The sequence below is a fragment of the Trichoplusia ni genome, chromosome 9 (genome assembly GCF_003590095.1).
Source record: "Trichoplusia ni isolate ovarian cell line Hi5 chromosome 9, tn1, whole genome shotgun sequence".
Classification (NCBI taxonomy): domain Eukaryota; kingdom Metazoa; phylum Arthropoda; class Insecta; order Lepidoptera; family Noctuidae; genus Trichoplusia; species Trichoplusia ni.
Window position 1 is genome coordinate 15,271,683 of NC_039486.1, and position 12,469 is coordinate 15,284,151.

At 44.9% G+C, this 12,469-nt stretch overlaps 1 protein-coding gene across 1 annotated transcript in view; it reads left to right on the forward strand.

Annotated features, from left to right (window-relative positions):
- LOC113497450 (lysosomal-trafficking regulator) overlaps window positions 1-12,469 on the forward strand; it is a 35,824-nt gene that overhangs the window by 14,302 nt on the left and 9,053 nt on the right. The window contains exons 9-32 of the mRNA XM_026877004.1: window positions 420-679; window positions 3,304-3,432; window positions 4,557-4,641; window positions 5,127-5,247; window positions 5,501-5,694; window positions 5,834-6,040; window positions 6,175-6,291; window positions 6,407-6,529; window positions 6,657-6,815; window positions 7,251-7,402; window positions 7,490-7,544; window positions 8,085-8,287; window positions 8,359-8,433; window positions 8,746-8,863; window positions 8,956-9,173; window positions 9,273-9,446; window positions 9,521-9,667; window positions 9,740-9,916; window positions 9,992-10,135; window positions 10,334-10,647; window positions 10,731-10,780; window positions 11,248-11,435; window positions 11,813-11,917; window positions 12,160-12,330. Of these exons, the coding sequence (XP_026732805.1) occupies window positions 420-679; window positions 3,304-3,432; window positions 4,557-4,641; window positions 5,127-5,247; window positions 5,501-5,694; window positions 5,834-6,040; window positions 6,175-6,291; window positions 6,407-6,529; window positions 6,657-6,815; window positions 7,251-7,402; window positions 7,490-7,544; window positions 8,085-8,287; window positions 8,359-8,433; window positions 8,746-8,863; window positions 8,956-9,173; window positions 9,273-9,446; window positions 9,521-9,667; window positions 9,740-9,916; window positions 9,992-10,135; window positions 10,334-10,647; window positions 10,731-10,780; window positions 11,248-11,435; window positions 11,813-11,917; window positions 12,160-12,330 (3,686 nt within the window). The remainder of the gene's footprint in view (window positions 1-419; window positions 680-3,303; window positions 3,433-4,556; window positions 4,642-5,126; window positions 5,248-5,500; window positions 5,695-5,833; window positions 6,041-6,174; window positions 6,292-6,406; window positions 6,530-6,656; window positions 6,816-7,250; window positions 7,403-7,489; window positions 7,545-8,084; window positions 8,288-8,358; window positions 8,434-8,745; window positions 8,864-8,955; window positions 9,174-9,272; window positions 9,447-9,520; window positions 9,668-9,739; window positions 9,917-9,991; window positions 10,136-10,333; window positions 10,648-10,730; window positions 10,781-11,247; window positions 11,436-11,812; window positions 11,918-12,159; window positions 12,331-12,469) is intronic.

Sequence of the window (12,469 nt, forward strand, 5' to 3'; positions counted from 1 at the left end):
CCTTTTCCATTCAAACAATTTAAGGATAGTTTTATAAATATTTTTTAATCGGGCTTGAACTTTGTGACCACATTCCTCTAAAAAAATACTTTAATGATAATAAATTCTAGAATCTTATTTCGGCAAATAAAAATAATATTGTTTCGGTGTGTTGATTATATAACTAGCATTTAACTTCATTTACATAAACATATTGGGACGACTGGCAGCACTATAAAACTGATGACTCACGATCTGGGATATCAGGCACGAGCTCGCATTTTCTCTTAAAAGAATTAGCTTACTGCAGTAAACCTGGTCTTTAGGGAATGTAGTGTATGTCTTATATTAGTTATATAGCTTAGTAATAAGGATCTATAAGCAAGTTTAGAGATGGTTTCCAAAGTATTTACCCTTTCGTTGTTGTGTTGTCCCCTTAGACGTGACGTCGGGGCGCTCGAAGGCGACGAGCTGCGGGCTGGTGCGCGCGGCGCTGGCGGGCGCGGCCGAGGGCGCGGGGGTGGCCGGGGGCGCGGGCGAGGGCGCGGGGGTGGCTGGGGGCGCGGGGGTGGCTGGGGGCGCGGGGGGCGCGGCGCTGGAGGGCGGCGCCGGGCTGCGCGCGCTGTGCGAGGCGCTCATCCGCGTGGCCGCCGCGCGCGCCAGCCGCCGACACGCCATGCCGCGCCGCACACACGCCAAGGTAACGCTGTCGGGGACATGTCACGTGCGTCATTCTACTCAATAAGGCATTTAAAAGACATCGAATCTACCAAAACTTTATAAAAATTTCGTCCAAGACTCTTGTAGCCTGTCATCGAGCACAATTAAAGCAGAATCTTCTAAACTATTATAATGTTTCCTGCAAATTGTTTATGTGTCAGTAATGCTTCGGCAATTTCTATTTTTATAGTATACCATGCAGACTTCTAATGAGACCTTCAAGTGACTGATCATTCACTACAATTTCAAAGGACAGTCAAAAATATTTACATTCCGTAACATAGCTGTCTGCTAGTAAACTTAATTAAATCAATACACTCAAGAAACCTTATACCTAACGTTATTTACGTTTATTTAAAAAGAAAACATCTACCAAACATTATGTTAAGTGCAGTTCGCCTAGAGTTACCTCATCGAACCGGTTATACCGCTCGGTCCAAACTGTTTATAATTGAAAGTGTTCTAGAGTTCCCCAAAATAAAACATGAAATCAATGTTACGTAATTGAGATTTCAGCGATTGAATCAAACTATTGTACCATATAATATGATAAAAAACGAAGTCGTATGGAACACCACATTATCTTGATCCGTAAAGGTTATATACAAGTCGCTTCGGTGAACGAAGTACTAGGTATTAACCTTGAGAGATTTAGCCAAAAATAAATTACAGACCCATTAAGTCAGTCCAAATCAGACAAAAAAAACTATTATCGATACCAAAACATTTGGTATCAAACATTTTGTTGTGTGTTTGGACTGGTTGTGGTCGGTTGCGACTCGCACTTGGCCGCTAGCTAAACGACAGAATGCGGAATGACTAGACAGCGCTCGGCTCGGAGAATATCTCTCATTTACTACTCCACCGCTCCTGCACTTGGATGCGTTACCGGTACTATCTCTATATTTTATTGTAATGGTAGTGCAAGATACTCCGTAGAAAGTGGACAAAGTGTAGTGCAGTGTGTGACACAGTGATCGGATTGGGGTTGTGTGTTCAAGCTTAAAATGTCTACGAGTGACCAAATGAGAACAGGTACCTAATATCATAAGCACTAGAAATAGAGCATTTTAGTTTCACCTTCAAATCTTTGATTAGGATTAGGCAAGCGTATTTTGTTAATATCAACATTATGAGATGGACTCTTTTTCTGTTCCAAATTTTAAAATAATTATTTAAATATCGTTCAATTTAATGGGATTTCCGAAGTACTTTATCTTCCGTTTTCTTATATTTTGATTCGGATCTATAAGCCGAGTGTTCATTGTTTATGTGATCAAGTAACTTAACACTACAATTATATTCAAGAACTAGAATCGAACCCGGTACTTTTGAAGCACGTTGTTCCTCAAATCGATTTTCACAATAGTCTAGAACGCATATGTGAAGGCTGTTGTTTAAATATCCCACGTAGTACAGTTAGAGCAAAATCTTAAAATTAAAAAATTGTAAACAAAGTAATAAAAATTGAGAGCTTCATTCTAGAACACGACGCATCGTATATCGATATTATATTGTCATTTCACACTCGAGTGGCCGCCGCTGCGCTATATCCTCTCCTGCTCGTCCAAGTGTAACTATCAGAATGACGTATAGTGGGACGAACGTAGAAAAGGATCGTATTCCCCTGCGGTCACCGTATACCACCAGTGACCAGATACATGCGAGACTGTGGGGACAAGTAGGTCTTATGCGGTATATCAGTAATGTTGAACAAGGTCACACTGGTTGAGTATAAGGATTATACCAATTAATTGATCACTAATTAGGTATGGCGCTTCAATGCGTAGGTTTTGCAAGAGGATCGAATGAATGTTGTTGTTGTTCCGCATTTGGAAGCCTCCAAATTCTGGTGAATAACTTATACACTTATGTACATTAAATTACTAGCAGGTCCAATTAGGCGAATCCGCAAAACCATTAAGGTATTATTGTGCGTTTAAATATAGATAATACAAACGACAAAAAACATTGGTGAAAGTATTCGAATGCTGTGAATTTCCATTCTTTATTTATAGTTAGACACATTAACTCGCTCTACAAGATTTCGAGCGCGACCTCAAATATCTGCCGGTTCTTGGAGTATATTCTATTCAAAATAGTGTTCACATCGACAACCCGCGCCTCACGTCCGCCGGGACAACCTTGTGCGATTGACATTTAAGAGGCATTCTATGTTGCCTAATAGACATAGATTTAATAAGAAAAGTTATAGTAAATACAGTACACGAATGTTTGAATCTTACTTAGTTTTAGGCGTTAAGTAGTACCTAACTTGCAAGGCTTCTCTAACTGTCATAAGATTTGTGTGTGCGTATATGAAGGTTTTAATACTAAACTTGTTTTATAATTTTTCATACTTTTGTACATAATTCATGGTGAAACTCACTGCACACTGCTAGTTCGATGCGGAGGTGATGTGGAAATTTTCATCAGATAATCGTTTTCATCTTATTTTGAATGAAACATGTTTGCCTATTTTTGGCTGGTCAAAACTTTTCTTTATTTCTAAGCATCTATTAAAGTAAAACATTTGATTTTAAGTGTAGTTTACTACAGTGCAGTGCCCGTAGATGATATTGATAAGGTGCAGTGTGTGGGCAGGTGCCGCCGCTGCTGTGCGCGTCGGGCGGCAGCTCGGCGGAGTGCTCGTCCAGCGAGGACAGCGTGGCCGGGCCCTACGCCAGCGAGCACAGCGACCCCGACACCGCGCGCCCCGACGAGGGTTACGAGGTAACTGATACACTACACGCGACGACATTACTACACTTCCTCGTCTCACTTCTCAAAGCAGCTGTGGCCGCTGTCGAAGCGACACTTCGCTGTACTCAGTGCAACACTTTACCATTCAAATATATACCTTTGTATGAGTTTGTCTTCTTCCGCTAAGCGATAGGGTATGACAACCTTAACCACTCGTGTCAGGTAATTCAATCAGTGTCATTTTACGCACAAATGCAGTATTTAGTTTTACCAGAGAACTTGATAATGGACCAAGGAAACGGTCGAGGTTAAAGATTAAGGTTGACATCAAAAGATAACATTTTAAATCTCTAATTTCAACTTCATAATGGTGCTTTGTAAGTTGAAAACAAACATTCCAGTATTATGATGGGCTTAACCGGAAATTATGTCATCAGTCGTTATTTCGATAAGCATTCGATCGTTTTTATTTTTGTACTCATTCTTTATAAAAAAAGGATTAAAGATTATAGATATTTTATGAAACTACTGCTTCATTTTGTTTATGAGTAGACTGAGAGCTACAGCAAATCCTCTTAATGAACCTTATTACGCCAGCGTAAAAATTTGTTACTAAGAAACAGTACTATGTTCTGACTTAAAATATTTAAATGAGAAGTTAGTGGCGCGTGTAGATTATATTATTTAATATATTTATAACAGGCCTGTTAAGTTTATAAAGGCTGTGCTAATCGACCTTCGTGGGTTGACAATGATTCAATTTAATTGCCTTATAGTTTAGGTTGTGTGTGGATTATTGGTATCAAAAACATTTGTGCGTTTGTTACGAGCAATAAACCGGTAAATGTACAAGTATGGTTTTAAACTATTTTTATATTTGGCAGTGTGATATAATATACTATAATACTGGTTAATAAACGAGGCGAGAGGTATAGATGAATAAATTGATGATCGGATATGTTGCGTAGATGTCAATGCGTATAGGCGTACGCAGATGGAAATTAACTAATTTTGTTTCTTTTTATGTAACAAAAAAACGTGAAAAGATGCCATTAACCTCTTCAACAAATAAATAATACTATAGATTCGTTATTTTATGCATATATCGGGTTGAAGGCATTTCAATCACTAACTTGGTCTTGTATGCTGCGCAGGCGGATGTGGAGATAGGCAAGTTTGATGCTCCTCCGCTGTACAGAACAAGGAAGATGTCTGGCTCCGTATCTACACCTCCTTCAGGTATGCACATATTTAAACTTATAACTTGATGTTTTTTAGGTAATATAATAACCCTAATCAATAAAATATCTTAATCGTAGTAGCAATAATTTGTTTAAACAATAATTGCCAGTCTCATAGCTTATAAAAAATTAACAAGCATATAGAAGCAAGACGGTAACATAATCAATCTACTCTATACAGATGCCAGCAACCCACCTACCAGTTTATTAACATTAAGCGTGGTCCGTTACTTGCCCCAAGGTTAACTCTATGGTTTCTTTCCATACGATGTTAAACGCAAAAAACAAATGCGTGTTTCTTCTAGCAAGATTGGTATGTGAAATAATATTGCGCAATCAACCATGCATATTAATTGGATTTAGAACATCATCCAAATATGGTTTCTTATTCCTTGATATTTTATGGATCAGGGATTATGATAGTGAAGAAAATCGTTTTGCAGTTATTTATAGAATAGGTACCTTATGGACATTTGTTTCCAGGCGCGCAGTCGCCGACTGCAGAGTTGAGCATGGAGTGTGGCGAGTACACCAAAAGCGGCGACTTGGCGCACCCCGAGCTGTGCGTCATCGTCGTCGATATTCTGACGCAGCTTATACACAAGTGTGTATCGTATTATTATAATTACAATTTTAAATGTTGTGTGAACTTTTATATTATGTATTATTTTGATGTGCATAGATAAGACACTGTAAGCGTGGGAATGTATTCAGATTTAGACTTATTTATTGTGGATCATAGGTACAAAATACAGATGATATATTATGACAAAAACATGAGGTCCGCTATGTCCCGCCCATCGGGCATACAATATAATGATGTATAGTTTGTTGACATAGCGTCGTGTTTTGGGCAGGCTGGTGGTGGGCCTGGAGCAGGGCTCGTGCTCGGCGGCGTCGTGGCGGCTGGGCGTGGGCGTGGCGCGCGCCTGGTGCGGGCGCGTGGGCGCGGCGCTGGCCCGCGCGCGCGCCGCGCCGCCGCCGCTGCTGCGCCGCCTGCTGGCGCCCGCGCCCGCCGCGCTGCTGGCCGCCCGGGACCCGCGCCGGGAGGGTACTCACCCCCACAACATATACTCATCATTGCACTATGAAAACACTAGAAACATGCATTTACTCTCCACACTATAGAGCAATTGAAAACGTTTAATTTTCATTAAATTATATCAATTCTCATCTTGTCATATTCACAGATCTCCAGCGCAGTATCCTGGAGCTGATTCACGTGTTGGCCTCCCAGAGCATCGAGCCGGCTGAGCTGGCGGCTTTTCTGAAGCTGTTCACAGCGGAGAACCCACCGTTGGGCATGCTGTTGGGCGCGCTGCACCGCCTCGTCGCCGCCACCTCCTACAACACGCCCGACTGTATACTCACCTTCCCCGTGGACACTGACAATACTGGTCAGTTATGTGCTTATATGAATAAATATCATTTAAAAATAACAAGGTGAAAATTATATTGTAGTTGTTAATACAACACAAAACACCAGTCTTACAGTTTCATATTTTATACATAATTTTGACTTGACTGTCAGATGGTGCACAATCTCTTGCGGAAGAGCTGAGCTTCCTAGTGGTGAACAGTACGGCGTCGCAGAGTCATCACGCCGAGAACTGCGCTAAGAAGTACCACGAAGCGCACATTAGAGCTGGTATTCAATACTTTTTGTAATAAGTTGTGGCACATTAATTCTATGTTCAATATTTTCAGATCACGCAGGTCATATCTGTGTTGATGAGTGACGAGCACGTGTGTCGTGTGCGCAGGTGTCCGCTCGGCGTGGTCGCGCCACGCCGTCCGCTGCGGCGTGGAGGGCGCGGGCTGGGCGCCGTGGCTGGCGGGCTTCGCGCTCTGTCTGTGGCTCAACACGCCGCGCCGCGCGCACGACGGTACGGGACGCCAACGCGACATACTTAACTATAATTCCAAACATTGATGATTGACAAAATATTTTAATATTTATCTATTAACGTTTTATAAATATGTAATACCTGAAATATTAACTTTTTAATTCAGACGACGCAGACGATTTAAATGACGAACTCTCGGACTCAGAGAGTTCAAATAAGAAGTCACCAAAGAAGGAAGTGCCGAACAAACCGACAGAACTGTCGCACGTGATCTCTATAGGACACGAGTCACTCATGCTGGAAGTGTGGCTCGACACTAATACAGGTATGACCATTGTTCAATAGTTTTACTCGCAAACCGTCACTGTTACAAAGAACCAACTTAAAGCTTTTTAATATTGTTGCGGGTGTAGAACAGCGATGTTGCTCTACGCCATGTATTGCGCTATCACGCTTCCACAACCATAGCAATATGACTTTACGTCGTGTTAGTAGAATCGCAGATAAATGATCATAAGCTTCTTTGTTAACAATATAAATGTACTGTAGCTAGACTAATCAAATGTTTGGCTCTACACAGAATGTTCAATGCAGGTGGTCAGTCATTTTTGCATTGCTCAACTCATTCCAGCTCAATTTTACGTTTTACCAACGCGAATTATATAAATTATCAACAATATTTCTTTATGCGTAGACTTATGTAGACTATGTTAATAAAAATAATACCTACTTGATAAGTAATCGTGTGCTACCAACCCAGGCGTGTTCACGTTCCGCCTGTCGCGGCCCGAGCCCGGCCTGAACCGGCTGGTGAGCGAGGCGCGCGCGGCCAGCGACATGCCGCCGCGACACTGGAACTGCGTCGTGCTCAACGTCAAGGAGCTCGTCTACAAGAGGCACATCTACATACAGGTCAGGCTCCGCAGCCCAGGAACATGATCCGACGACTCAATGAAACTATGAAAATGTCTTGATTATATGAATCGTTTTGTCTGACAGGTCACGCTTTTTGTCAACGGCTATGAATGTGAGACGGTGTCGCTTCCAGTTCAAGGTATGTAATTAAAGCGTGTTAATCACTTTAAGATATTATTTGTATATAAAGGTAACTAGATCTTGCCCAATCTAATATATACAATTCCCGTGTCACGATGTTAGTTACCGTACTCCTCCGAAACGGTTTGAGCGATTTTTATGAAATTTTGTATACGTATTGGGTAGGTCTGAGAATAGAACAACATTCATTTTTCATACAAAAAAAAAAAATATTTTTTGGACGATTTTTTTTGCTTTTTTTTATAATGTGGCACTAAAAATACATACAACTAGAAATAATTTATGGGGCAAAACAACGTTTGCTGGGTCAGCTAGTAATGTTATAAAAGACCAGACATGTACTAAATTTCCTATTTTTTTATTTGCCTGCAAAAGCACACAAGTCTTGAGTAAACAAGATCAAGTTCAATCTACTATCTAGAGTTCTAGGACTCTAGTCGTTGCAATACGCAAGCTTTTGCAAAGTTGTCCAGTTGCGAGGGATATAGACTTAAATTTTATAGGTTAGTAATGTGTAAACGTGTTGTGTGCGCGGCAGGCATCCTGGTGCGCAAGGTGACGGCCACCAGCGTGCTGCTGGGCAGCGCGCGGGCGGGGGGCGCGGGGGGCGCGGGCGGGGGCGCGGGGGGCGCGGGCGGGGGCGCGTACCACCTGGCCGCCGCGCACGTGTACCGCGCGCCCGTGCTCAACAACTACTGCGCGCTGCACCTGACGGCGCACGGGCCCGACCACGCCTGCCAGGTACTGCTGCTGCTGACAGCCGCAAGCTCCACACCGCCACACAGCAGAACTACATTTTAATAATGTTGCAGGTGCGATGCGAATCTCCCAATTACCCGCTGCTGTTAACACCTAATATACTGGATTCTAACATCGATTGGGATCAAGTAAGTTGATAAATCTTTATAAACAACTAGCTGTTGCCCGCGACTTCGTCCGCATGGTTAGAAGATATATTAAGTTAAAATTTATATCTGCCCTGTTTTTTCCACATTTTCCATTGTATCTTTTGGTCGTAGCGTGATGATTTTGAACCAGTAATTCCTGAGATTAGCGCGTTCAAACAAATAATGCGCCCCCCGCCCGCCCAGCAACACGCTGGTGGCTGTCACCTTGCGCACCAGGATGCCTGCCGCACAAACAAACTCTTCAGCTTTATGTAAATCAATGATTTATAAAATTATACTGTATGTTTGTAGGTATTCGAAATATCGACGACGACACTTCGTGAACTACACGACAACTTATTGTTAACATTCTCGGCAAGCTCTCCGAACATCATGAACCTGTACCATCAGACAGTCGCATTACCAACTGGTAAGTGACAAAAACATTTTGTAAAACATTGTTATTGAATGAGTAACGTACCTTTGGCAGTGCGAGTAAAGTGGTATTTTGGTGTGGCGTAGCTAACCAGTGGGTCCCCCCCTCAGTGTTCGCGGGGCGCGTGTCCTCCCCGGCGGGGCTGCTGGCGGCGGGGCTGGCGGCCAGCGGCCCCGTGGCCTCCATCCCCGAGACGCTGTTCACCACGTGGGCGGGCGCGGCGCTGGCCAGCCGCCACCGCGGCCTCACGCCCGCGCTGTACATGCTCGGCGGCTCCGACGTGCTGCTCTACCTCTACGCTAGGGTATGGTCTAATATTACATTATTATTCAGTTAAAAATAAGTTTCCGTTATGTATACATGTGATGTATTAGATAATGACTGTACGTGGGTATTCCCGCAGGTGGTGGAGCTGGAGGGCTCAGCGGAGGAGCAGGCGCTGGCACTGAGCATCCTGCTGCGCGCATGTCGCGTGGACAACCGCCTGCACGCCATGCTGTACGCGCACGACGCGCCCGACATGCTGCGGGCCGTACTGGCCGCGCCCGCCGCCAAGGTCGACCACCATCTGCTCAAGGTACCGCCAGACACCACAGTCTACTCACCATGCCGAATACTCATTTACATTAACTATATTTGTGCGTGTATCAGGTGATCCTTGACGAGGCGTGCAGTAGCCCAGTCTTAAGCTCGTGTGGTGACAGTCTGCAACTTGCCTCGCGCACCGACGCCGTTGTTCTGCAGCCCGAGCTGCTCGTACTACTGGTCAACGCTTGGAGGCACTTCGACACCGAACAGGTAACAGGAAGTGCACTGGTGGCACGCGGGCGCCGCCGCCAGTGCGTGTGGGTGAGCGTGTGCGTGTGGCAGGAGCTGTGCTGGGAGGCGGAGCGCGGCGGCGGGCGGCTGCGGCAGCGCGGGTCCGCGTGGGCGCTGGCGCTGTGCTGCCTGCGCGCGCTGCTGCGGGACGCGCACCCGCGCCGCGCCTTCAACCACTACCAGATGAGCCGCGTGGCGCTGCTCGACCATCTGCTGCTCGCCTGCAAGGTAGCCGCGCCGCTACATGGCTCACGTAACACGATGCGGGCTTGATGTCTAAACACTAATATTGTCGCTGTCCAGGAGCGGTTCCTGAACTCGTCGTGCGGCGCGCTGGGCGGCGCGGCCAGCAGCGGGCTGGTGGAGGTGGTGCGCGGGCTTCTGGGCGCGCCGCCGCTGCTGCACCGCCTGGCGCTGCTCTGCGACTTCCTGCTGCTCATGCACCAGGTCAGGTACCACGCCGCCATGCGCCTCGCGGGTGACTCGACGCCACTACCTGTTTAAACATGACACACGACACATGTCGTGGCTGATCACGAAAATCAAAGATCCTGAACTATTGCAACCAATAACCACCGTTGAACACGTGCCATCCATTGATCTCCATTTCGAAATGTCTTTATAGTTATGTACTTTTTTCTACAGGCTAGCGATACGTTCGTAACTCACTCACGCGCCAATTTCTACTTCCTCCTCACATCAGAGACACAAGAAATGAGCGAATTCTCATCGAGTTTCTCCAAGAAGAGACCTTCCAGACGTGTCAAGAAAAAATCAGAAGACCGGCCCAGCGCGTCTAGCACCTCCACGGACGATCTGACCACCGACAATAGCCTCAATTCCCTAAAAGATACGGCACAGAATCAAGAGCTCGAAGACAGGATAGACAGCAGTTGTGGCAGTACAGAGTCCTCAAAACAAATGAAGTCCATAATCAACATGCAGCTTAAGGAAGGCAGGTAATGTGTTCGTATGTGTATTTAGAACGGTTATTAAAGTAATATATTATAATGTTAGGATTAATAATAACTCTTTATCTCAGGAAACATACTGCTTCTTCGACGTCAGAAAATTCTGATACACCTGCCCCTGGTAAGTTTAGGAAATAAGACAACAATGTGAACAATCAGACAGAATAAATTATTTAGTACAGGGATACCAATTCCTTTATGAGTAACCCTCAGTTACTTGAAACGAACAAAGAAAGCCTTAAAAAATATTGATGAACTGATCCGAGCTTTGTTCCTACTCAAGTTATACTCAGCTTACTATTACCCCAAATGCTTTTACTTCTACAATTTGTATGAAGGGTTAGAGTAGTCATATTAGCTCTCACGCTTACCTTAAGTAGATAACGTTTTTCTATACTGCACGGGATGTTATTTCTACAGGAATAAGCTTTAGCACTTTTACTATTAACAGTGAGTATTAGCTAAAACAAGTTATTCCCAAAGCAATACAGTAGTATATTAAGAGACGTTAGCACACATTGTTCGAAAATCGATACATACAAGCACCAGTAGTATATTGAGGGGGCTTAGTAGTGGTGACGGTTGCAGAGCTGGACACTGTGCACTCCGCCGACGGTGAGGGGGAGGGGGAGGGGGGCGAGGTGGAGGAGGAGGCGGGCGCGGGCGGGGGGGCGCGCAGCCCGCGCGAGGAGGAGCTCACCGAGTACATTGTTGTAGACGTGGACGACGTCAACCACACCACCGTCGAGATGTACACCAGCGGGATATACCATCAGGTCAGCCAATACTACGTATCCCATACATTACTGCCATTGTATAATCACTGTCATGAATTTCAAGGCAAATTACTTGACCAATAATTTTTGATTTCGCCATCCAACCATCTTCAGTCTAAATCTAAAACAGTTGAATCAATTCATTAAGAAAATACGTTATTTTGATTCGAGACATTATTTTGCACCTCTATAACGTTAATGACCGCGACGATATGGTAATACGTGTCTTTATTTTGCTCTAAAGAAAATACTGAGTATAGTGACTTTTAGGATGCTCGATAGATATTTGATTATGTACATAAGTTCATAATCAAATACTATAACTATAAAAATGCCTGCAAAGTTGATTACGTAATGAAATAACTTGATGTGATTAGCGGCGAGTGCGCGCGGGCGCGGCGTCGGGCTGGTCGGCGTGTGAGGGCCTGCTGCTGCTGCTGCGGCACGCGCTGGCGCTGCTGCCCGACCACGCGCACCAACAGGTAACACGCCTTAATATCTACCGAATTTTGTAAACTGGGTAAATGAAAATCCCTTGATTTTAATTTTTGATATAATATGTAATATCTGTGAAAATTCAAACCGTCCATATTCGGGAATAGCCTGGTAACTTGAGTAAGATCGTTTAGCTCGAACTATACAAAATATTTTAATATGTTATGGTATTTGCCTATTTTGAATGTTCTGTTGTTTGACATGGCTGTATAACCGTGTGCTGTGCCAGGCCATCTGCGGCGCGGTGAGCGCGGAGAGCCTGGTCGTGCTCAGCAACCAGCGGTGTGCCCGCGCCCGCGCAGCCGCCGTGCGCGCGCTGGCCGCACTCGCGCGCCGCGCCAGCCCCGACACGCAGCGCCGCCTGCACGCGCAGCACTACTACATCCACCTCGCCAACCAGGTAACACGCCACGCGTGTGCAGGAGGTCAAAAACTGGACAGCAACACAGCTCGGAACACCGCTCAGACGAAAACTGACGACCCTGATAAGACTATATCACTATTCGATCGTAAATTCAGGACCAGAACCAAGCAAAACA